Source organism: Anastrepha ludens, chromosome 4 (assembly GCF_028408465.1).
Source record: "Anastrepha ludens isolate Willacy chromosome 4, idAnaLude1.1, whole genome shotgun sequence".
Classification (NCBI taxonomy): Eukaryota; Metazoa; Arthropoda; class Insecta; order Diptera; family Tephritidae; genus Anastrepha; species Anastrepha ludens.
The window spans coordinates 100,489,791-100,512,889 of record NC_071500.1 but is presented as its reverse complement, the minus strand read 5'-3'; the positions used below and the strand labels follow the sequence as shown (position 1 = coordinate 100,512,889).

General features: G+C 35.2%; 1 protein-coding gene across 1 annotated transcript in view; it reads right to left on the bottom strand.

The window, feature by feature from the left end:
• The window catches only part of LOC128861920 (uncharacterized), a 53,613-nt gene extending 38,551 nt beyond the window's left edge, over positions 1–15,062 (bottom strand). Inside the window, exon 1 of the mRNA XM_054100296.1 lies at positions 15,000–15,062. Coding sequence (XP_053956271.1) covers positions 15,000–15,062 — 63 coding nt within the window. The remainder of the gene's footprint in view (positions 1–14,999) is intronic.
• Between the last annotated feature and the right edge of the window lie 8,037 nt (positions 15,063–23,099).

Genomic DNA, 23,099 nt, shown 5'->3' with positions numbered 1-23,099 from the left:
TCTTGCATTACTTAAAAGTTCAATTTATCTACTACTACTCGTATCGAAAAATTTTTCATGCAGTTTGCAAACTCTATCAGGTAAAAGTAACGTTTTTTAGCATTTATTTTTAACATGAAAAATAGAGAAGAAATGCCAGGAAATCGATCTAAACAAGAGTGAACAACTAAATATAATGAACAAACAAAAAAAAAGAAGAAAAAATATAGAAATCATACGAAGGAATTAATTGTTTACAAAACCAGAAACAACAATACATCTTTTGATGCACGTACATACGTGTACACGAGAATGTATGCCTGCGTGTGTATGCGCGGGCAAAAGTACTTAAAAAAGAAGCTCTAAAACTTCTATTAACTGAACATATGTTTCTTGTATGTAGAAAAATAGATGGATCAGCATGGAGCGTCTAGTATACGGCTAGTCCCCTTCGAACTAGTTGGCGTTCTTCGATCAAATGGCAGGTAAGTTTGCACTTTAAGTGGGCATTTTGCAACTAGTACAATACTAGTCCCCTTCGAACCAGCTGGACTTCTTCCATCAAGTGGCTGGCAAGCTTGCACTTTAATTGGTTATTTTGCGACTAGTACAAGACTAGTTCCTTTCGAACTAGTTGGACTTATTCCTTCAAGTGGCAGGTAATTTTGCACTTTAATTGGTAATTTTACAACAAGTACAATACTACTGGTTTTCGAACGAGTTGGACTTCTTCCATCAAATGGTAGGTAAGTTCACAAATTAATTGGACATTTTGCGACTAGTACAAGACTAGTTCCCTTCGAAGTAGTTGGACTTATTCCATCAAATGCATTTTAATTGGGAATTTTGCAACTAGTGCGTGCTCCATCAAATGGCTGCTGGGTTTGCACTTTAATTGATGATTTTGCAACTAGTACAATACTACTTCCTTTCGAACTAGTTGGACTTCTTCCATCAAATTGCATCTCATGCGAAATATTTGTGGAATAGTTCAGCTTTCCACTGCAGCGCTTCGATATATGCATATGGATGTGAGTAAAACAAAATACTGATACTTAGAAGAATATTCATACATGTAGATGCCTAAATATGCATGCCTCAAATTGTAAGTATGTTCTATATTTTTGCTAATTGCTTGTGAATAAGTCCTTTTCGCAAACTTACATTGCTGCAAATTGTAAAACAATCGGACAATTATTCTCAAAAATGTATGTGAAAAGTTTGAAATATCAGAATAGGAATATCAAAATTATGGAAAAAACTTCGAAAACTTAAGAAGGCCGGTCAATTAAAAGTTGTACACAAATATTGCTGTGTGAATGTACGTATTTACTCGTATTTAAATACGAGCGTTGTTTAAAAAGTTGTCACTTATGAAGGAGAGAATACATATTTTTCTCCGAGGCATTATTTAGTAAGTGCGATGGTAAGCAGAAGTGGCTAGTGCACACGCAGGATAATGGGGCTGGCCCATTATATAATTTTAGGTTTTAGTTTCACTTCTTGAACCACTCACGGAGTCTGATGAATCTTCTCAGATCTTTACAATCCATATTTGCCTGAGAAACTCGCTTTTATCCATTTCCAGATCGTTACACAGGGAGAACGAGAAATCGTTTCAGCCTCTTTATAATTTCTGAAGCTTCTATTTAGTCTCAAAGTGCACGAGCAATGGGTGCATTACTCGTAAATTTAGTCTTACAGTTTTGCTCATAAAAAGGTTAAAAATTTCGAACACTTCTTTCGGGAACATTAAAGCTTAGATAGATCTGTGCAGTCGACGATGTCATTAACAACACTGAAAATAAACAAAAGTGAAAGGACTGTCCTTCTCTTTTCAAGAGATTCCAGATTAATTGGCTTTAGCCGAGAATTTTAGGATGGAACAAATCGGAGGGAACGTAATGCTTGCTTAAGAAGAAATTTTTGAACGCGTTCTAATATATTAATCGAGAGTTCTTCGTACGGTCTCCAAATGATAACAGCCTGCTCTAAGGGAGAACGAACAAGAGACGTAAACAGCAAATTATAGGTATATGTATGAGAAAATTCAGTTGTATTGCGACATGGAGCCTAGAAGCGAATACGATTTTGAAATAATAATATTAATGTGGCCACAGAGGAAAATTTTGTATCGAATAATACTCCAAGATCCTTAAGCTCTGTCATACTTTGTAGTACATCATTTGAAATGGTGTAGGATGTGCTAAAAATGCACTGATGCCTCGAAAATGTTAAATGAAAATATTTTTTAATATTTAAGGACAGGCGCGATCTTTTGCACCAATGTTGAGGATTGTTTAAGTTCAGTTGAAGCTTCTGACCATCCACTGAGTCCTTAACAGAAGAGAATATTTTTATATCATTCGCGAAGAGCAAGAAATTAGAAAAAGAATTAACCCTCTAGTGCCCAAATTTTATTTTTGAATGAAAAAAATTGCTTTGGGTGGGGATTATGTAAAATTAAAGGTTCTTTATCAGGAAAGTGAAATTTTGTTCCTTCACCCGATTATATAGGGATAAAACCTTACCCCGCCTGCAGGCGGCTTTAGGAAAGAACGCCAAAAAAAATCTAAATGAAAAACTTGCAAATTTAGTGTATTACGTACTTTTATTGAACAAAACAGAAAGTTTTTAACAGAAATCAATACAAAACAAACAGTCAGTCTTATTTCAAATAGTTTTAGAAAAATGTATTCAAAAGAAAGGCATGCTTTTGGGCATAAATAGGCAGTTGGTGCAAATTATTTATGGTGAAAATTGTGAAAGCAGTCCTTTTGCTGGGAAAAACAAAGATTCAGATTCCATTTTCGGCACACGATTTGAGTTTCGGAGGTGCAGCCAGGATATTCGCACCTTTTTTTACCGGTGCGTGATAAAAACTTTGCAAAATGTCCAACTCCGTCGTAGCGAACGTCGTCAGGAGGTAAGTAAGCTTTTCTTCCAGTAAATTTTACTTGAGGAGTTTTTCATGGACGACCTGGAGCTCTTGGTATTGAAGAATATTGTTGTTTGCATAGTACGTATGCGATCTCTGCCCGGAAGTTCGGCGGTTGGTACTGCCTAGCATGCGTGTCAATCTTGTTAATTCTTCTGAACAAAACATAAGCGTTTATCATGGCCATATCAAGCAGGTGATTAAAAAGTCGGTTTGTGTACTTATTGCTCTTTACCGGAATCTTATATCGCCCAATTAGTCCATCCATGAGGTCGACGCCCCCCATATATGACTATTATATTCACGGACTACATTGAGGCAATCGACATCAACAAATTTTTTTTCTGGGCGGACGAACCGCGACACCTTATTTATAACATTTGTTTCATTCTGGAAGGGCTTTTCGCCTGCGTAACTCGATGCGAGTCACACTATTTTATTGTCCTTCCAAACTGATAAAGAAATGTCAACTCCTAAAGAAGAACCACAAAATTCAGTTGAATACCCGCGGGGTTGTTTCCTGAGATCAAGATCTGTGGGAAGTTTGCAATTCGGAATTCGATTTGAACGAATAGTTCCCAGCGAATGTATTCCGCGTGATTTTAGATAAACCAGAAGTGGCAGTGACGTGTAATAGTTGTCGAAATATGTTATATGGTTTTTAAATCTGGAATATTACGGGAAAATCGGACTACCACATTCGCTGATGCCCCAAGATCTGGTGTATCAGTCAGAACAGCATTGTCTCCTGCGCCGCAATATATTTCGATGTTATAACAAAATCCGAAGGAGTCCCACAAAAGGAAGAGTTTTATACCCCATTTATGTGGTTTATCTTGCAGTTATTGTCGAAGGAAAGTCCTCATCTTCGGTGCGCACATTTGTTCATCGTCACATAAACGTTGAGTCATCGGAATGGACTGAAACCTGTTATTGAAATGATCAACGATACATAAATTGACACACACTTTTGATTCCAGCGTAGAATCTGACAAATTTACCGCCCTGTTAATCACCTCGTCAATTCCAGTGTCGATAGGTAATTCTGCATCGTCCACATTTTCGTCTAAAAGATCTTCGAAATCTTCTTCCACGTCTGTATCATCGTCGATTTCTAGTAAATCCAAAAATGTTGCAATATCTTCATCATTGAGGGATGATAATTTACACTTTTGTCGTTGATCCATTTCTAAAAAACCAAAACTTTAAGCTTAGCCCCCCTCTAAAAATATCAAAATTTCAAACTTACCACATAGTGTTATTTATTCCGAGTTATCCCAGGACCGCCTCTAGACGGGCTGTCTTCAAAGGTTTATAAAATACAGGAAACACTTTTTTTTTGTTATTATTTTTAACTTTCGTATTTTGAACACAACCAGCAACACTATGATAATTTTTATTATAAGCTAAATACACTTCTAATATTTTTATTTAATTTTTAAAATACACCACTTTTGCAGAATAATTAATTTGACCGCTTTTCACTATTTTCCGACTTCAAATGACTATGACGGCTGATTAAAAAACAAGACGCTGCTGCAAATGCACCAGCAATAATTTTGGGACTTTCCGGAATTAGAAAGAGTTTAAAAAGTAACGAAATGGTATTTTAAAAGGGAATAAGCGTGAAATAAACTTAGGCCGTCTACAGGCGGTCTTGGGTACTAGAGGGTTAATGGAGAAGACTTAGGAAATAATTTTTAAACCGGCCATTTGGACGAGTTGATATAAATGGTGGATGATGTTAAACTAGCAAAAAATACTTACTCAAAACTTGGAAATTTATCGAGCTTTTGAAACTTTGTATTAATTTTTGTAAAAAAAAAATTATTAAATTAAAAACAAAAAATTAATAAATAGTCAAAACAATTCAATACACATATGTTATTACAAAAAAGATTTCAACAATCGCGCAGTAAGCCTCACAAATGTTATGGAAGACGAACAATTTTGTATCGCTTTGCAAGTCACTTCCCAATTGTCTAAATCTTATAAATTATTTTATTAATATCCCTGATTCTGCCCTCATGCGGAAATAAAATAAAAAAATAAGGTTGTGTGTGTTAATTTCAGATAAAAAAAATTATCAGAAAATCCGGTTTCATAGGTATACGTCTGTTATATAGTCGTAGCTAGCAATCTACGGCTTTAAGTATTCATTTATATTAATTTTCGCGTAAAGTGAAAAATCAGACACTATTTTCTAGGCCATATATGCGCTTCCACGACAGTGGCTGACATCTAATTTGATCAACTGATATTTTTAATTTTATTCTATGTGCAAAGCAGATGTGTGAATGCGTGTTTATAACTTGTCTTTGGCCAATAAGTATTCAATTAATTTTCAATTTGATGCCAATTTGTTACAGCATTTGCATCAAAAGATTAACCGTTAAAGAACTGGTTGCTCGTCGTCGTGCCCACTGCCACTTAGCAGATGCGGCATTTAAAAAATAAATATAAATATTAAAAAAGCAGATTACACGGCTGCACTGTTGTTGTAGCTGTTGTTGCTGACTCAATTACTCCAATTTTATGCGCATATCAGCGCCATAAAATCGCAACGACTGTTACACACATACACACACACCCCGCGACGTCATTACAAAAGCCAGTTTGCCAGAGCCAAAAAGTTAGGGGCAAGAAGGGGAACAAATTAAAAGCAAACAAGAATAAAAGGAAAAAAAATGATAAAAGACAAAAATCTTAAAAGCAGAGAAATGTGAACGTTAACGTTTTCGCCGGCAAGGCTGAAATAAGAGCGCAGAAATGAAGAAAAGAAAAATAAATGTTGCAAAATGAAAAAAATTAACCAGCGCAGAAATGCATTGCTTGTTGATTTTTACCGCTGATCTGTCATATTTTTGCATACGCCAAACAAAAATACACACAAGCAAACATAAACGCGAACTTACCAAGGAAAAAACGTTGAAAATGTAGTACTCGTAAAACGATTCATTGCCGTTTGCATGGCAATCGCGATTACGGCGTTGAACCGCAGCTGTCATTCGATCCGCAGCTGACATTTAATTTCGCCACAGATGCAGCGATGCAGATGATGTCGCCTTCAGTGGCACAAAGCCACAATCACAAAGTTACAGCCAAGTGACATGGCGACCGCGGCGACTGTCACAAGCGACGCTCCATATTCGGCGTTCGACATCTGCATCGTCGATCGCTCTCAATTCCACATTGGCTACTTTTTGTAATGTACGAGTATTATGGATATGTATGTATGTATGTATGTACGTATGAATGTAAGTACTTGTGAATTTACTGCCGCGTTGGCAGTTGGTGGAGACCTGAAAATGTTTATGTTTGCATGGCGATTAAAGAAATCGACCACTTGGTTTGTGGTTGCTTTGATTTAAAGTTGGCAAAGTTGCCACTCCAATCAGGCAGTTCGCTAAACAGTCGACTGCAGACAGCGTCGCTGGCCTCTCTGTCGCCACTAGAGCCACATGCATTTGTGTCTGAACGGAACGGCCGTCAAATGTCGCGCTTGAAAGTCTGTTTCTTGTTTGTTTTGCTGCTTTGCCTTGTTGTTTTTCTTTATACGAGTACTCCTCTGCGTGACATGTTGCAGCGTAAATTGATATTTAGCGTAAGCAAAATGCCAGTAATTCATTGCTGATGTGACAAATTGCAATTGCAATGACTACGCTTACTTTGTATCGCTAATAAATGCTTACTTGTCAAGCGTATGGGCAGCGCGTGAGAATAGCAAGAAAAGCAAAAAATGCAAGAGCGCTTTAGTAGAGCACGAATGTGCCATTGAAAATGGAATATCTTGTTGCATGGAAACTGACGTAGACAGTTTAGATAAATATAACCAGGAAGGAGTGCTCATTATTGAGGAAAAGTAGTCGAAAGAATTCGTAATGCTAACAAACTAAATATATGTTCTATCATCATAACCAATGGGGCAAGCTTCGTAATAGGCATCAAAGTGCGTTCAAATCTGGTATCATAATTTCGTAATTTCTTACTAAATACGGTGTCTCCATCAGTTTAGCGGAGTGTGTGGAACCCGCATAACCTTAACGTTAATGCTAAAATCGAGTTATGAGATGTGTAGAGACTCTCAGTATCCAAAATAGCCAGAGAAATAGGGAAAAATCAAAAGAGGAAATGCAATTTTTTAAGAAATAAGGAAAATTATAGAATATGCGGCCGCCGCAGATGGCTTGGTGCGGGACTACCATTCGAGAGTGCGGAGGTTCGAGTCTCCGTGCATGAACATCAAATAATAGAAAAAAATTTTTTTTTTTTAAAGCGGTAATCCGTAATCTCACAACAAGACTTGGTTCCAACAAGACGACATTACTTGTGATACAGTCCGTGCGTCTTGGGCGAGTGGATTGGACACACAGAGCGTGTGATATCCCACTTTTAGACTCTTATTTGTGATAGTATGTAAAGACCACAGAGGGCGCCGTAGCCGAATGGGTTGGTGCGTGACTACCATTCGCAATTCACAGAGAGAACGCCGGTTCGAATCTCGATTAAACATTTTTCGAATAGCGGTCGCCCCTCGGCAGGCAATGGCAAACCTCCGAGTGTATTTTTGCCATGAAAAAGCTCCTCATATAAATATTTGCCGTTCGGAGTCGGCTTAAAACTGTAGGTCCCTCCATTTGTGGAACAACATCAAGACGCACACCACAAATAGGAGAAGGGGCTCGGCCACACATCCAAAAAGGGTGTGCGCGCCAATTATATATATATATGTATATATATACATATATATATGTAAAGACCAAATGTTTTGTGGATAAACCAGCATCGATTGAAGCATTAGAAGCCAACATTACTAAAGTTATTCACGAGATACAGACCGAAGTCCTTCAGCAACTCGCGAACCATTCAAAATTGTTAAAAATTTATGTTTACGGATAGCCGAATTACGGCGCAGTTCCGGCCAACATTTGAAAGGGATTATTTAAAAAAAATAAATGTCGTGACTGGTACTACTCAAAAATAATAAAGACTGCCCAATCAACTTGAATTTTCGTTGTTCTATTTCAATTTAAAACCCGATACCTCTAAATTCATCAATCCTTATATGTGACTACTCTGCAGTGGGTGACTCGAGAGTGACTTGAATTGTAGTAATTGCAAAGTTGGTCTCTTTGCTAGAGGTAGATGCCAAACAAACATTATTATATTACTATATTGGAGTGATTACTTGAGATATTAAGGGTGAAACGAAATGTGGATTAGACGAGAATAAATGTTTGTGGGGAATAATTCGCATTTTTCTGGTGGATCACTGACGCATTAATATAGTGCTTAATTAAGTGGTTTAATGCTGATGAAAAGCCTAACTAGTTCAATAATAAATAAAGGGTGATTTTTTGGCTATTATCTTTTTAAACAGTTGGTTTAAACAGCTGACGCACGTTTTGTGTTTTGTTTCACTGTCAAACATCTTCAGTTTCGTCTATAATTTAACCATGAATCGTTTTAAAAACGAACAATGCTTTCAAATCATTGAATTTTATTATAAAAATGCGTGTTCTGTTAAGGAAGTTTATCGTGCGCTTCTTCCATTTTATGGTCAGTTTAACCGACCCACTGAAGCGGCTATTCGGGCTAAATTTAGGACCAAAAAGTACTCAGTAATGGTTACAAACAAATTTAGAACCAAATTTACATTATTGGACATCAACCCCCCGCCACCAACACGCTTACGTAGAGTGCGAATTGAAGAAAATATCGCAGCTGTATCGGGCAGTGTTAGTGATGACCATCAATTATCGATTCGTCGCCGTTCGCAGCAATTGGGCCTCTGGTACCCAACAACGTCGAAAATTTTGCGAAAGAATTTAGGAGTGAAGCCTTTCAAAATACAGCTGGTGCAAGAATTGATGCCGAGCGACCTACCGCAACGATGAATTTTTGGTGAATGGGCTCTTGGAAAGTTGGCCGAAGATCCACTTTTTTATCGAAAAATTGTGTTCAGCGACGAAGCTCATTTTTGGATCAATGGAGTTACGTAAATAAGCAGAATTGTCGATTTTGGATTGAAGATCAGCCAGAAGAATTGCAAGAGCTACCAATGTATCCAGAAAATGTCACAGTTTGGTGCGGTTTATGGGCTGGAGGTATCATTGGACCGTACTTCTTCAAAGATGCGGCGAATCGTAACGTAACTGTGAATAGTGAGCGCTACCGTGAAACGATATCCAACTTTTTTTTGCCAAAAATGCAAGAGCTTGACTTGCATGACATGTGGTTTAAGCAAGACGGTGCCACATGCCACACAACACGCGTAACAATGGACTTGTTGAGAGGCGAGTTTGGTGAACATTTTATTTCCCGTTCGGGGCCTGTCAATTGGCCACCCAGATCGTGCGATATAACGCCTTTAGATTATTTTTTGTGGGGCTATGTTAAAGCTCATGTCTATTCAGACAAGCCAGCTTCAATTAACGCATTGGAAGACAACATTAAAGCATTTATATGTGAGATACCGGCCGAAGCATTGGAAATAGTATGCCAAAATCGGACTAAGCGGATGGATCATTTGAAGCGCAGTCGCGGTCAACATTTGCATGATATAATCTTCAAACATTAAATTATATGGACTGTACTATCATCGATTTAAATAAAAATTTCATGCATTTTTCTGAATTTTACGTGCGTTTTTTTGAAAAACTTTCCTATAGCTCTTAAAAAATCACCCTTTATAATGCTAATGCATAAACTGACAATTCACATTTCATAGACCTTCGTCATGTTAAAAATACCAGTTGCTTGCATTGAAAAAATATGGAAAACCAATTACCTCAGCTGCAAAGCAAACTGGAAGCAAAGTAGTTCAGAATCACTACTTTTGGCTGCAGGGTAATAAACTTACATACACATGCATATGTATGTACATACAAATATTTACCCATTTCTCAAAGGGTAATTCATAATTCCTTTCAACTTAGTATTTATCTAATAATAACAGGATGTTATTGAAAACGAAGCGACACTCAAAATTTGCATTAAAATTTAGGTCAAATAACGAATCAATTTTTAACTAAGCAATTTTTCGTATAAAAATTGCAAAATCAAAGTATCATTTTTTCATTTTGGCAATCGCGTGCATTCGTACATATACATTAATTTGCTTGAGTGTGTATTTTTCTTGTAAATTATCAAAAATAACTGCTCGAATTGCAAACAAAGATACCCGCTGGTGTCGCTTTTCGTCGTAAAGTCATTGCAGCTGATGCAACGAGAACTGTTATTTTGCAATGAAAACGAAACTGTTTACATTGGCGGCAAAATAATAGGTATTCAAAAATTGCTGCATTCACTGGAGCTGACAATTTTTCAATATAACCAACAAAGCGTCCATGGAAATGTGCCATCCGTATGGCAAACTCATATTTCAGCATGAATTCAGTGGAAATTAATGTAAACAACTTTTAAAGCAAAAGAAAAATATTAACTCCGAATAACCATCCATACTTATACAAATATACATATGAAGGTATGTATGCGCTTTTGTACAAGGGTTACTACTTCTTTTTCGCGATGAAGTAATTGTTACTGTTGGGCTATAATTTACGCACTGCATCGTAAAATTGCATATTCTTTGCCATGCAACTAGGCAAACGGTTGCCATTTTCACGATAACGGAGAATTTGAAAGTTTTGAGTATAGATTCTGAGACCTTACATGAACTAAAGTTATGATTAAATATTTTTATTGATATTGAAATATTGTTAAGAGTTTTAATAAATTTTATTATGATAAAGAGCCCCAATGACTCTTAACCTACGGGGACTATATGTAATGACGTTTGCCTATGGTTAAATACAGAAAGTCGTACTAACAACGAACAACAATGAACGAAAAGCTATAACGCAAGATAGTTAATAGACAAAATGTGTTAGTGGAGTCTTACCGGAGTCAAAGGTGACTTGTGTGCTACTAAAAATTATAATAAAACGGCTTAAGACTTTCTTGCTTGAATTCACGGTCAATTTTGTAGCCTTGCAAAGAGGAAGGCAGGCCGCTTGGCCTGGCAGCGATACTCCCTGCATGTGACGGGGTGTACTAGAAAGATTTGAAACATAACTGTCAGATAACTTTAGAGTCACCCAAAGAGCAAAAAATATAATTGGCCGGTACACTTCTGTTAGGTGTTTGGCCGAGTTCCTCCTCCACTTTGAGGTACGCGTCTTGATGATGTTCCACAAATAGAGAGACCTACAGTTTTAAGCCGTCTTCGAGTGGCAGATATTCTTTATGAAGAGATTTTTCATGGCAGAAATACACTCGAATTTTTGCCCTTGTCGGCTGATAGGCGACCGCTTTTAGAAACTTTTTCTATTATTTGACGTTCATGCACGGATTTGAACGGGAGTGAGTCCCCAATGGTAGTCACGCAACAAACCATTCGCCATCCTAAAGCAGATTTTTTGAAGGTCGGCTAATACCTTTGTTCACCATCAAGCAATCTTTATGTTATCAAAAGCCACTAATTGCGGTCGGTAATAATCAGTCGGACGTAGTCAGAAAAAAAAAAAAAAAATATTTTTTAATGTATAAAATATACGAAACACTGTAATTACCTATTTTTAAGGAGACCTTGTAATATTAAAATTGGAAGATCGATGCAAAGTAATATCGAAATCGAAAATTAATATCCAAAACGACCCAAAATAAAAAAAGTTGATAAAAAACACATTTCAAAGCCTAAAAGTCAAGAAACATCGTAATACCGTGCTCTTAATGGAGCCTCGGAAGATAAGTGAAAATTGAAAGGTAGAAGCCAAAAATTGGACACAAAAATGTCGGCAAAATAGTATTTAAATCGAAAAATTTCAGAAATTAAAATCTTGAAAAAACTTTCAATATCTAAAAGTGACAAGACACTCTACCACAGGGCTCTTAAGAAGACTGCGTAAGATGCGTTTGAAATATGTGGATTGAAACAAAAAAAAGCTGCAAGCAAAAAATTTGTTAACGCTAACATTTTTTAATGTATGTACATATTTTTATAACAGCCAATTTCGTTACAGGAAGAATAAAGGCACCATTGATTATTCACCGGCCGAATGGTGCCCTCCGGGGGAACGAATCGGATGCTATCAAGGACTGTTACGCTTCAGTATCATTTCTTAAGAGTTGTTGTTGTTGTTACAACATCATGAAACATCCCGCATAAAATATTGGCAAATGCTGTTCAAAGTGACCACCCTTGGCCGGTTTTGGCAACGTCGAACCGAATGTCGTTGGAATTAAAACTTTCATGCCATTTTGTTTTGTTGCTTTTTGCTTTAATATTAGCAATATTTTCCCCAAAAACTTATTGAGCGCCAACTCATGGAAGCTGTAAGCTAAACCAAAAAACAAAATTAAATCTTAAGATATCGAAATGTGAAAAGTCTCATAATGGCAAAAACTGTGTTTTTACAGAAAATTGCAAAAAACAAACAGAAACTCCGAAAATTTCCAATTTAAAGCCCTCACTTCATTTGAAATGGTGTTTTTGGGTGTTTCTTTAAAAGTGTAAAACGGAAACGAAAAAATATTTTTTATTTTCGTTTTCATTCGGAAACAATTTTTTGAGTACTTTTTCGGACCTTTAAAGTAAAAAAGGGTGTTTGAGCATCCGACAATTTATAAAATTTTTTTTTAACGATCGTAGCTCACACAATAACGACATTCATACTGAACAATAACCTTTTTGTCTTTTTGATTTCAGACACCAGGATTGGTGTCGCCAGTGGCATACCTTTGTTTGGAATACCACTTTTTTAAGGCTGACAATTTTTTGAGCAAACCTCGTATGGCTACAAGAAAAAATTTCGGTTTTTAACAGTGAATTCAAAAATAAAATACTGAAAACAAAAATAAAAAATCTTTTTTCGTTTCCTTTTACACACTTTTAAGGGAACACCCAAAAAACACCATTTCAAATGAGGTGATGGCCTTAAGAAAAGCACTATATTTTGCAGAAAAAAAATTTCACATTTTTGCGCGGGCAGAGTAACTTGTCTGTTTTCGAAAATTTTCTCTTTCACAACTTTTCAATTTTGATATTATTTTCTCATTTAAACCTTTTAATTTGCGTGCGTTACTATTAGGATATTTCATCACTTTTACGTTTCAAAATTTTTGTTTTCTAAATTCTCATTTTCGAAATTTCTGGATTTGAGTATTATTTTGCCTACATTTTTGTGCTTAATATTTTTCGCTTCGATAATTAAATTTTGAACTTAACTCATCTTAGCCTACTAAACCCACGATATTAGTTCGTTCCGTCACTTTTGGGCTTTGAAGTCTGTTTTTTTTTTCTATGTTTTATTATTTTTCGATTTTGGTATTAATTTTTTGTTTGCAATTTGTGTTAATGATTCTATCCTCATATTTAAAACGCATCTTAAGCAGTCTTGTGAAGAGCCCTGTGGTAGAGTGTCTTGTCAATTTCCGATATTGAAATTTTTTTTCAAGATTTCAATTTTTTAAAATTTTTTGATTTCAATAATATTATTGTGGATATTTTGGCGTATCTTCCGAGACCTTATTGAAAGCAGAATATTAGAATATTTTGTCACTTTTGGGCTTTGAAATGTGTTTTTTATTAACATTTTTATATTTTTGATATTACTAATATTATATCCCGATCCTCCAATTTTAATATTACAAGGTCTCCTAAAAATAGGTAATTCCAGTGGTTCGTATTTTATATTTTTCAAAAATTATTTTTTTAATATTATTTATTTAAAATTTTTTAATATATTTAATTTAATATTTTTTTTCTATGTTTTTTCATATTTTGTTGGCATTTTGTTTCCGAAACTCTTTTAAAGATATTATTTTTCAATTTTTTTCTTAATATTATTTAAATTTTTATAATATATTTAATTTAATATTGTTTTTCGATATTAATTCTTCATATTTTGTTCGATATTATTTTTCTAAAATTTTCGATTTTATTATTATTTTTCCAACTTTGGTCTGCGGCATTTTTGGTTTCGATCCTCTCATTTTAAACGCATATTACTAGATACTGTTAAAACCACGTTATTGGGTGCCTCGACACTAATGTAGTTCGAAATTTTTGTAAAGATTTTAATTTTCGAATTTTTTAAATTTATTATTTTTGTATACACATTTTGGTCCGCCGTACTTTTTGTTTCGATTCTGCAATTTGAAGCATATTTTACCAGGTTCTGTTTATAAGTACGACATTATTTCCGACATTTTTTGGTTTACATAATTTTTTTAGTTACTATGGACTTCAGTATTTTTAGTATGCATTTTTTACTTATCCTTCCAGACCATGCGACCTTTATCTGACAACCGCTTCATTAAAACAAAAAAAAAATTAATAAAAAAATTACAGTCAACGTTCTACTACGTAGATTTATTTTTTTAAAACAACAAATTTTCAAAGTAATCCAATACGCGTAGTTTTCCAGAGCTTGGGGATCTGGTTTCTAAAATTGTGTTATTCATCCCTTAGCTTTTTTTTGAAAAAAATTTCTTGAAAACATTTATTGATTTCTTGTCCATAAACTCGAAAAATGAATACATAAGGAACCCTCGTAGAAGCAAGGAATTTGCAGGCAACCAGCCAGTCAGCAAGTCAGCAACAGCATAAAATGGAATATCAGCTCAACTGAGCAACAATTGCTGACTGCTGCTCCCTTGAAATGCGCAGTTAAAATAGTGTGACGCACACAAACACGCATACAAGAACACACACGCATATACAAAGAAACTTACTAAGTAAATATGCATAAATAAATTATTTTCGTTGTTGCACAAATAAATAAATGTATGCGATAAATGAAGCGTGCATGGCGCTTGGCAATTCGTGAGATACGATTATTTATTTGCCATGACAAAAGGCAGCGGCAACAAAAGTCAGTGTTGCCTAGGTTGCGCAGAGATGCACAGCGTTGAATTGTAGAATTACAAAAACATACAAACAAACCTACTCCTACTTGTACGTATATTTACACAGAGCTGCTTAGTTACTGCTTCTACGAAGTTTGCTATTATTTGGGTCTCCTTCACATAAACACACAAGCCCACACAAACATGCGAATCTCTTTGTTGCCACACTCACTCCTTCTTCACGTGAAATTCGCCAATCTTCGTTGTGCTGCCGCAAGCTGCCAATATAATGCATTGTTGCGCCACTATTAGTATTACTGTATTTGTTGTTGTTGTTGCTGTTACTTTTGTTAACATTTATGCTGCCATTGTGTTGCACTCCATTTGACACTCTAAAATGGCATGAATAACGAGTGCCGCAATGACGTGTGTCAAATGTGACAATTGTTAAAATAGCAGGAATTAGGGATGCTAGTCCTGATATTCCGATATTGGGGGATCCCGGGATTTTGATGTAATTAAAGTAGCGAAAATCGCGGAAATAGTTGATATGAATACAGAATTTTTAAAATATTTTAATATTAAAAATAAAACTTACAAATATAAAAAATTTAAATACTAAAATATTTATTAAAAATAAAATTTGTAAAATCTAACGAATTTTAATTAAATTAAAGAAGAAACTAAAAATTATAAATCTATAATATAAAAATGATACGGGTTTTCCTTCCTGACGCTATAACTCCAGAGCGCACAAACCGATTTCCATGGTTTTGCGTTCGTTGAAAAGGTCTCGGGCTCCGTGAGGTTTATAGCATATACTCTGCTCAGTTAATTTCATGTGACATTTATTATGTGCACGTTCTTTCAAACGCTAACTTAAAACCGGTATTGTGTTCACTGTGAAATTGTGAAATTGCAGTTAAAGTTATTCATTTCCTAACAGTTCAATTAGAAACCATCAAATCAATCACGCGTATTGTGGAAATTTTTATTCAACTTCAACAGCAGGTATTTGTCTTTAAGGTGGTAAGTTGAACTGTGTAAATTATGTGGATCGTGCATTTTAGGTTAAATTCACCAGTCTGTCCATTGTTCAAAATGCCGAGAGGACGACGTGCGAACATCGGCCGCCGCACAAGACATGCAAGCCAGCAACAAGTGTATTCACTCAATTTAAGCGAAGAAAAGCAATATATAATTAGAGAAAATGCCCGATTGAGACAACGCGTGAGCACACGAAGATCATTGGCATCATACAATCGCTTGGCATTCCAATATGATCCCACTGCGAACTACAGTGATGATGACAATTTAGATATTGGACCAATGACGACTGTATGCCGATATTGCAATGCGTTAAAGTTCAAAAGAGAAACGGCTGGATTGTGCTGCGCAAATGGAAAAGTCAAACTGGATCCATTACTTACACCACCACAGCCACTGAAACCATTGTTCGATGGAACTGATCCCGATCCCAACCATTTTCTACAACGCATCCTTGAATACAATAACTGCTTTCGCATGACTTCCTCTGGAGCTAATATAATTCGAGAAGGCGGCTTCATGCCAACTTGCAAGCAACACACACAACCAATCACTCACACGAATCAATCACACCAACACAATTAATTCCAATACATAACAACTACACATACGCCACACACTACACCATCACACGATCAGAAGTCACACCGTATTGTTCAAAAATAAATAAATTAATTATTCTATCTTAATTGTTTGCCATCACAGATACAAGGACAAATATATCATTTGCATGGTTCAATGGTGCCAACACCAGATGAATCGCATCAATTTCTGGAAATATATTTCATTTCGCCGATGGTGGATCAGCTGAATGTGCGGTGCAATATACAGGGAACACAACAGTAAAAGAGACGAATTATTGAACAGTTGCAAGCATTTTTTCGCGCTAATAACGCTGTGGTTATTATGTTCAAAACAGCATTGGAACGAATGCCAAAAAAATTTAGAAAATCATTGTTTCTCACATGGGCAGCTATACGTTGCGTGTTCACGAGTTCGGAAACCATCCATTTTGTTTGTGTTAACGTCAGACCAAAGAACAAAAAATTTGGTTTACCAAAGAGCATTGAAGTGGATACGTATAATTTGCGGACACGTATTCAGTATTTACTTTGGATTCACTTTCATTTTTTACTTAGAGAAGTTCAACTAAATTAGACTTCATTTTTATAATCGAAACGAATTCATTACTGTTGTGAAATGAAATCAAATATTGCCTTTTCAAATATAAAACAAAAAAAAAAATTTTTCTTATTTTTGTTTTTAATTGTAATGGGCGATGTTAAAATTTTGCTAATAAAAAAATTGTACAATAGTTATAATTTTTTATTAAAAAAGTATAGTAGTAAGTGGTAGTAAATTGTAGTAGTTTTTATTGAATTAGAAAAAAGTGTATCTTGGAACGAGTCCCGAAAGCAGTCCCGAAATTTCGGGATCAATAATTACTTGTTTTAAAATTTTAACTAAATAAATAATATTTAAAACCTATGTCTTTAGTTTTCAGTAGCACTTTTTAACAAACATGTTACAAGTTTTCTAATTAAAACAAAAAATTGTCGATATAGAAAGAATCCCGGAAAGAGTCCCAACATTTCGGAATGAAAAATTATATGTATTTGATATTTTAAAATTATTAATGAATGAATTAATTAATCAATTAAAAACCTAAGTTTTTAATTTTAGCGTGTCATTTTTAAATTTTTCTAATTAAAAACAAAAAATTGTAAATAGTTATAATTTTATTTATATTAAAATAATTGTATCCCGGTAGTTACTACTACCTAGTAATTTTTATTGTACAATAATAAAAAAAAGTTGTATTCCGAGATGAATCCCGAAACGAGTCCCGACATTCCGGACTAACAATTATTTGTTTTTTTACTTTTAACCAATTAAAAAATATTCAAAAGCTAAGTTTTATACGCAAAATTTCGGGATCAACAATTATTTATTTTTAACCATTATTTTATTTTTTCTATAGTTTTCAACAGCACTTTTTTTAAAAGGCATATGAATATTTTCTAATTAAAAAAAATAAATCATTTACAATTTTTATTGTATTATATTGAAAAAAATTGTATTCCGGTTGTGGCAGTTGTAGTAAATTTTAGTAATTTTTATTGAGTTAAAAAAAATTGTGAGACACAGACCGAGTCACCAAATTTCGGGATCGGCAATTGTTTGTTTCTTATTTTTAATCAATTAAAAATATGCAAAACCTACGTTTTTAATTTGCAGGAGGAAATTTTTTTTTAACCAAATAAAAATATTCAAAACCCATGTGCTAAATTTTCAGCAAAATGTTTTAACGAGGCATTAAAAAGAAAAAATAGCTGTAATTTTTATTAAATTAAAAAAAAAAATGCTATCCTAGACCGAAGCCCACAACGAGTCCCGAAATTTTGGGATCATCAATTGGTATAATTTCAACACCCCTAGCAGAAATACAAAATAGAGTAACAAGCAAAAATAAGGTAAAGAAAATAGTGTGAAGGAAATGTGCAGATGCAGATTGATAGCCTGGTGCTTAGAGAGATACGTACATATACACACATATATTCAAAGCACGATTGTTCAATAGCGGTAGCATGAAATATACATATGTATATATGACACAACCACAAATGTAGGTATGTACGTATTTCCTTATTTGAAAGGAAATGTTTGTTATTTATTTATCAAATATGTCTGTGGTAAAGTGGCAAAATGTTGATTGTTGCAGGCGATGCGTTGGTTGTTATATCAAGTTGCAATTGTTCGAATAGCTTCATGATTGAGTGCACAGTTGAAAGGTGAAAATAAATATTTTCCTGAGCTTCTATTTTTTTTATTAAATAACCAACCGTTTTGTTTCTTATCTCCTTGATATTCCCTCTGTACCACCCATTCATATGTATGCACATACATTTTTTTTTTTATTTTTTTATTTATTTTCTTGCATTAATGGTGGTTTGATTGTTAGTCAACTGAATGGCTGAGAAGTGAAAAATACAAAGCATTTATGTACTTTTGTGCACTATTGTTGCTTCAAATAAGTCCCAACAGAAACTTAGCAATGCGGCCGTACGATTTGTTGGCGTGAGTCGAAGTTGGTGAGTACGCGGCACTTCACTATTCAGTGAGGGCACAGAGCATCACTTTAATCGGTTATCTTTCATCTCACTTACAACACAATGGCATAGTTCACGAGGTAATCGGTTCAAGTGGGGTAGAATCAACGATTTTTTATAAATACCGCCTTCCTTGGTTAGTCTTTTATTCTACTTGTATTTACTTTCACTTTCTTCTTAAGGTGCATAATTAATGCCTCACGCGAATTTTCTGCTTTATTCCCTTTTTTGCTTTTCTATACAGGTAACAGGTAGACTCATGTGAAAGTGGGAAAAATTGGAATATTTCTACGCCCATTTCTCAAAAGAATTATTTATGACTGTCTATTCGTCTGGCGTGCAATGGATTACTCGATTATTGAGATGCCTCAGAGAAATTCTGTGTGCTGTCTTATTCTCGGTGTAGGGTGGTATTCCATGGGGCAATAATCAGACGGTAACCAAAGCCATATTTCATGCAAATGGAACAAATATCTTAAATGAGGATTCGTACCCATTCATATGAGACAGAGATACTCATCCAAGGGTCTACAATTTGTTATTGATAAATGAAATGTTTCCAATGCTGGCCGGATGGTTACAAATGTTTATTCTTCAAATGAAATTTTCGATACATTTTGGCACACTGTAATGCTGAAATAAGCATTTTAAACACTTAAGAAGCATTCAGATGATCATTCTGCTATTCAGGCAACGTTACATCGGTCTCTGGAGGTTCGAGCGATGATATGAAAAACCGAATAAAGAAAGCTGTGGGGGCATTTGACTCCCTGCAAGCAATTTGAAATGCATTACACACTTCACAGCGCTAAAAACTGCGAACGTTTAACTTCAATGTAAGGACGACTTTACTTGGTTATGACGCGTGGAATGCGATGTCAGCTGACACAGAAGCTCATTACAAGTTTTTGTAAACAGATGCCTTCGAAAAATTTTCAAAATATTCTGATCAAATATTGTCTCGAATGCAAACTTATGAGCCAGAACTCAGCAGAAACCAATACTATTAGAGATCCGAAAGACAAAATGGGCATCTTCTAGGCAGAGGAAATGGTGACTTAACAAGGGCCGCTGTTAACTGGAACCACTAAGGAAGCCGCAGATGTGGAAGACCAGCGAATACTTGGAGACGACTGCTGGAGTCAAAAATTCGCGCCATGCAGCTTAGCTGAAATAAAGTTAGGAGCTTGGGGCAAAACAGATTCGAATGGAAGAAATTCGTTTTGGCCCTATATTCCACACTGGAACACTAGGAATTTATGATGAAATGAATGAAAGTCTTACTCTTTGACTTAGAATACTATATATTTTACTAATCTATAGAATTAGATTCTTAAATATTCTTTGTTATGTATTTTATTCAAATTATAATATGGTTGTCGGTTGTCCTCAGGGACACACTCAGGCTCATCGCCCATAGGTATATACCTATTAAACTTTTTTTTCAATTTCAAACGTTTATTAACAAAAAATGGTTACAAATTTAATCTTAAAAATAATAGCCATCGCTAGCGAGACAAATTTTTCCCTTCTCTCAGGCAATTTGTGGATGCCGCGCCAAAAAATTGGCCGTCTTTGGCCGCAAACTAATCATCGAGCCAGTTTTCGGCTTCTTCGTGAGAATTGAAGCGCTGCTCGGAAAGTGCGTGGTTCATCGATGCAATCAAATGATAATCGGAAGGCGCCAAGTTTGGTGAGTAAGCCGCATGTACCAGCGGTTCCCAATCGTACGTCTCCACCAATTCCCGCGGGTCGCTCTTGTTCGATGTGGCGGTGCATTGTCACAATGTCAGTTCATGCGGTACCCATCTTCCGACCTTTAAAATCATGCCTATGTCTCAACTGCTCTGCCATCATTTCTTGGGTTTGACCATCATTTTCATCCAAGAATACTTGCAATTCGGCGTCCTCAAACTTTTTCGGTGGCCGGCCACGGTCCTCGTTCTCCACGCTGAAATCACCACTTCGGAATTTTTCAAACCACCTGAAGCACTATGCTCTACTTAGAGCATGTCCACAATAAGCTTCTATAAGAATTTGATGAGCTTGACAAGCGTTTTTCTTCAATTGATAACAGAAAATCAACGATGTCCGCAAATCGTAGTTTGAAGACACGAAATTCGACATTTTTCAGAGCGACAAAAATGCATAGTTGTATGAAATGTAACAAACAATGAACAGAATATTGTTGACAGATGATATGCGAAAAAAACAAGACATTTGGAAAGGTTTAAAAATACTAATAGCGACATCTATGGACTAATAGCGTAGGTTCTTAAATATTCTTTGTTATGTACTTTATTCATAGTTTTAGTATAGTATAAACGCTAAATAATGTAAATGATCGCATTCACCCAATTTTGGATATATGGTTGTCGGTTGTCCTGAGGGACACACTCAGGCTTACCGCCCATTTTGATGAGTGGGAAAATTGACCTCCTAAAACCAGTGTTTGCTTTGGAATATCCTAGGATAGAATACTTAGGCTAGTAAACATACCCCTGGATAGAGCGGGACAAGCTTCTGCAGAAGTTTTGCACACCCATCCTCTTTGCGTGCCTACCTATCAGGCAGTATCCCGTTAAAGCTGAGATCAATGTGCTAAGTCTGCATTTCTTTTGGCTTAGCAGAAATTCTGTGCATTTAGCATTGAAAGTCGGCCACAATTATTGGGCGATTCTGCATTACGCCATCTTTCATCTGCTTCCCTTACAATTTTCTCAAAAATAAGCAGCTTACAAGTCAGTAAGGGTATGCGTGTATTTTTACTCATCAGTCAACTTGGTGCCGGCTATTGCTAGTTCATTGGGTCTGCAGTGACCCTCAAAGTCACAATGGATAGGAACTCATGTGACGTTTAGGTGAAATGATTCAGCTAACTCGTTAAGAGATGTGCGGCATTTCATGATTGGAAACGCTTCGGTAGTTGCTCAATCGTTATATGGGGAAAATACATAAGACCTCTAAAAAACGTACGAAAAATCATTGAAACTTTTGAGCTGCTTGAAACTTGTACTTTTTCACACCAAAATTTAATGGGCTATAGAACTGCATACTTGAAGTTTTTCTAAAAAAAAATTTATTAAAAAAGGAAATATTTTGTTGAACTTTGTTGTGCTACAAAGTACGTTAAAAGTTAAAAAATCAAAATAAAAAAAAAAAAACAAAAAAGAACAACATAAACCATTCATTTGTTATATGCAGGAAATGCACAACACCTTATAAATTATAACAAATCAAAGAGATATCTCATCAAATTCAAATTGCCACTTTGTTGACGCGATTTTCAATATTTCATGAATTTTTCTTGAATCAATTAAAGCAAATAGAGTGAGATTTCCTGACGCATATACGAAGCGCTTAAACTAGTCTCGGAAAAAGTCTCTGAGAGTCGGTAAATTTTGATCTCGCCATTAAACAATTTATGTCTGATAATATTTTAAATTAATTAAAATGTGTAAGCACGAAATAAATTCTTAAACGAACTCTAAAAAGAATACTTTAATCTTGTTTTCACCTAATTCTCTTTACGCTCATTTTTTCAGAACGTACGATAGATACAATAGATAAAACGAGAATTATGTGTACTAAACACTTTTCTGAAAATTCTTCTTAAAATCCGTGAAAGCTGAAAGTAAAAAGTTTGAGCGATTCGTCTAAATTTTAGTTAAGCTTATTAGTGTGGATTAGTGTGCTTTATATTGGTTAATAGGCGATACTTTTATAAAAAACAAACATAATGAACATTCAAAAAAAGGGGAATTATTAAAACTGGTAAAATTGTTGATGCACTACATTTTGTCTCTGACGGCATATTCTGCAAAACAAACCATATTTCTCACTTCCGAACCTCATAACGTTTTCAGCTTATGCTGCCCGAATGCCTTAATTGGTATATTCCAAGCCTTATTTAGTTAGAGGTCCAAAAAATGCCGGAATATGAAAAATGGAGGGAACTCTAAAATTTTCTATACAAATTGGGGCAGCTCTAATGTGTACTGAATTTCGTCCTGCCTTATAGATTTTAATTTGGGTTTTCAGTTAAGTAGGCAGTTTTCAGTTTCAGGCAGTTGCTCTATAGAGAGCTGCCCTTTCCAGACTAAAATTTTTGAATTGCATACTTCCAATTGCTGGCATGTGGCGTTTTATATGCTACAAAAAAGGCGACTAGTTAT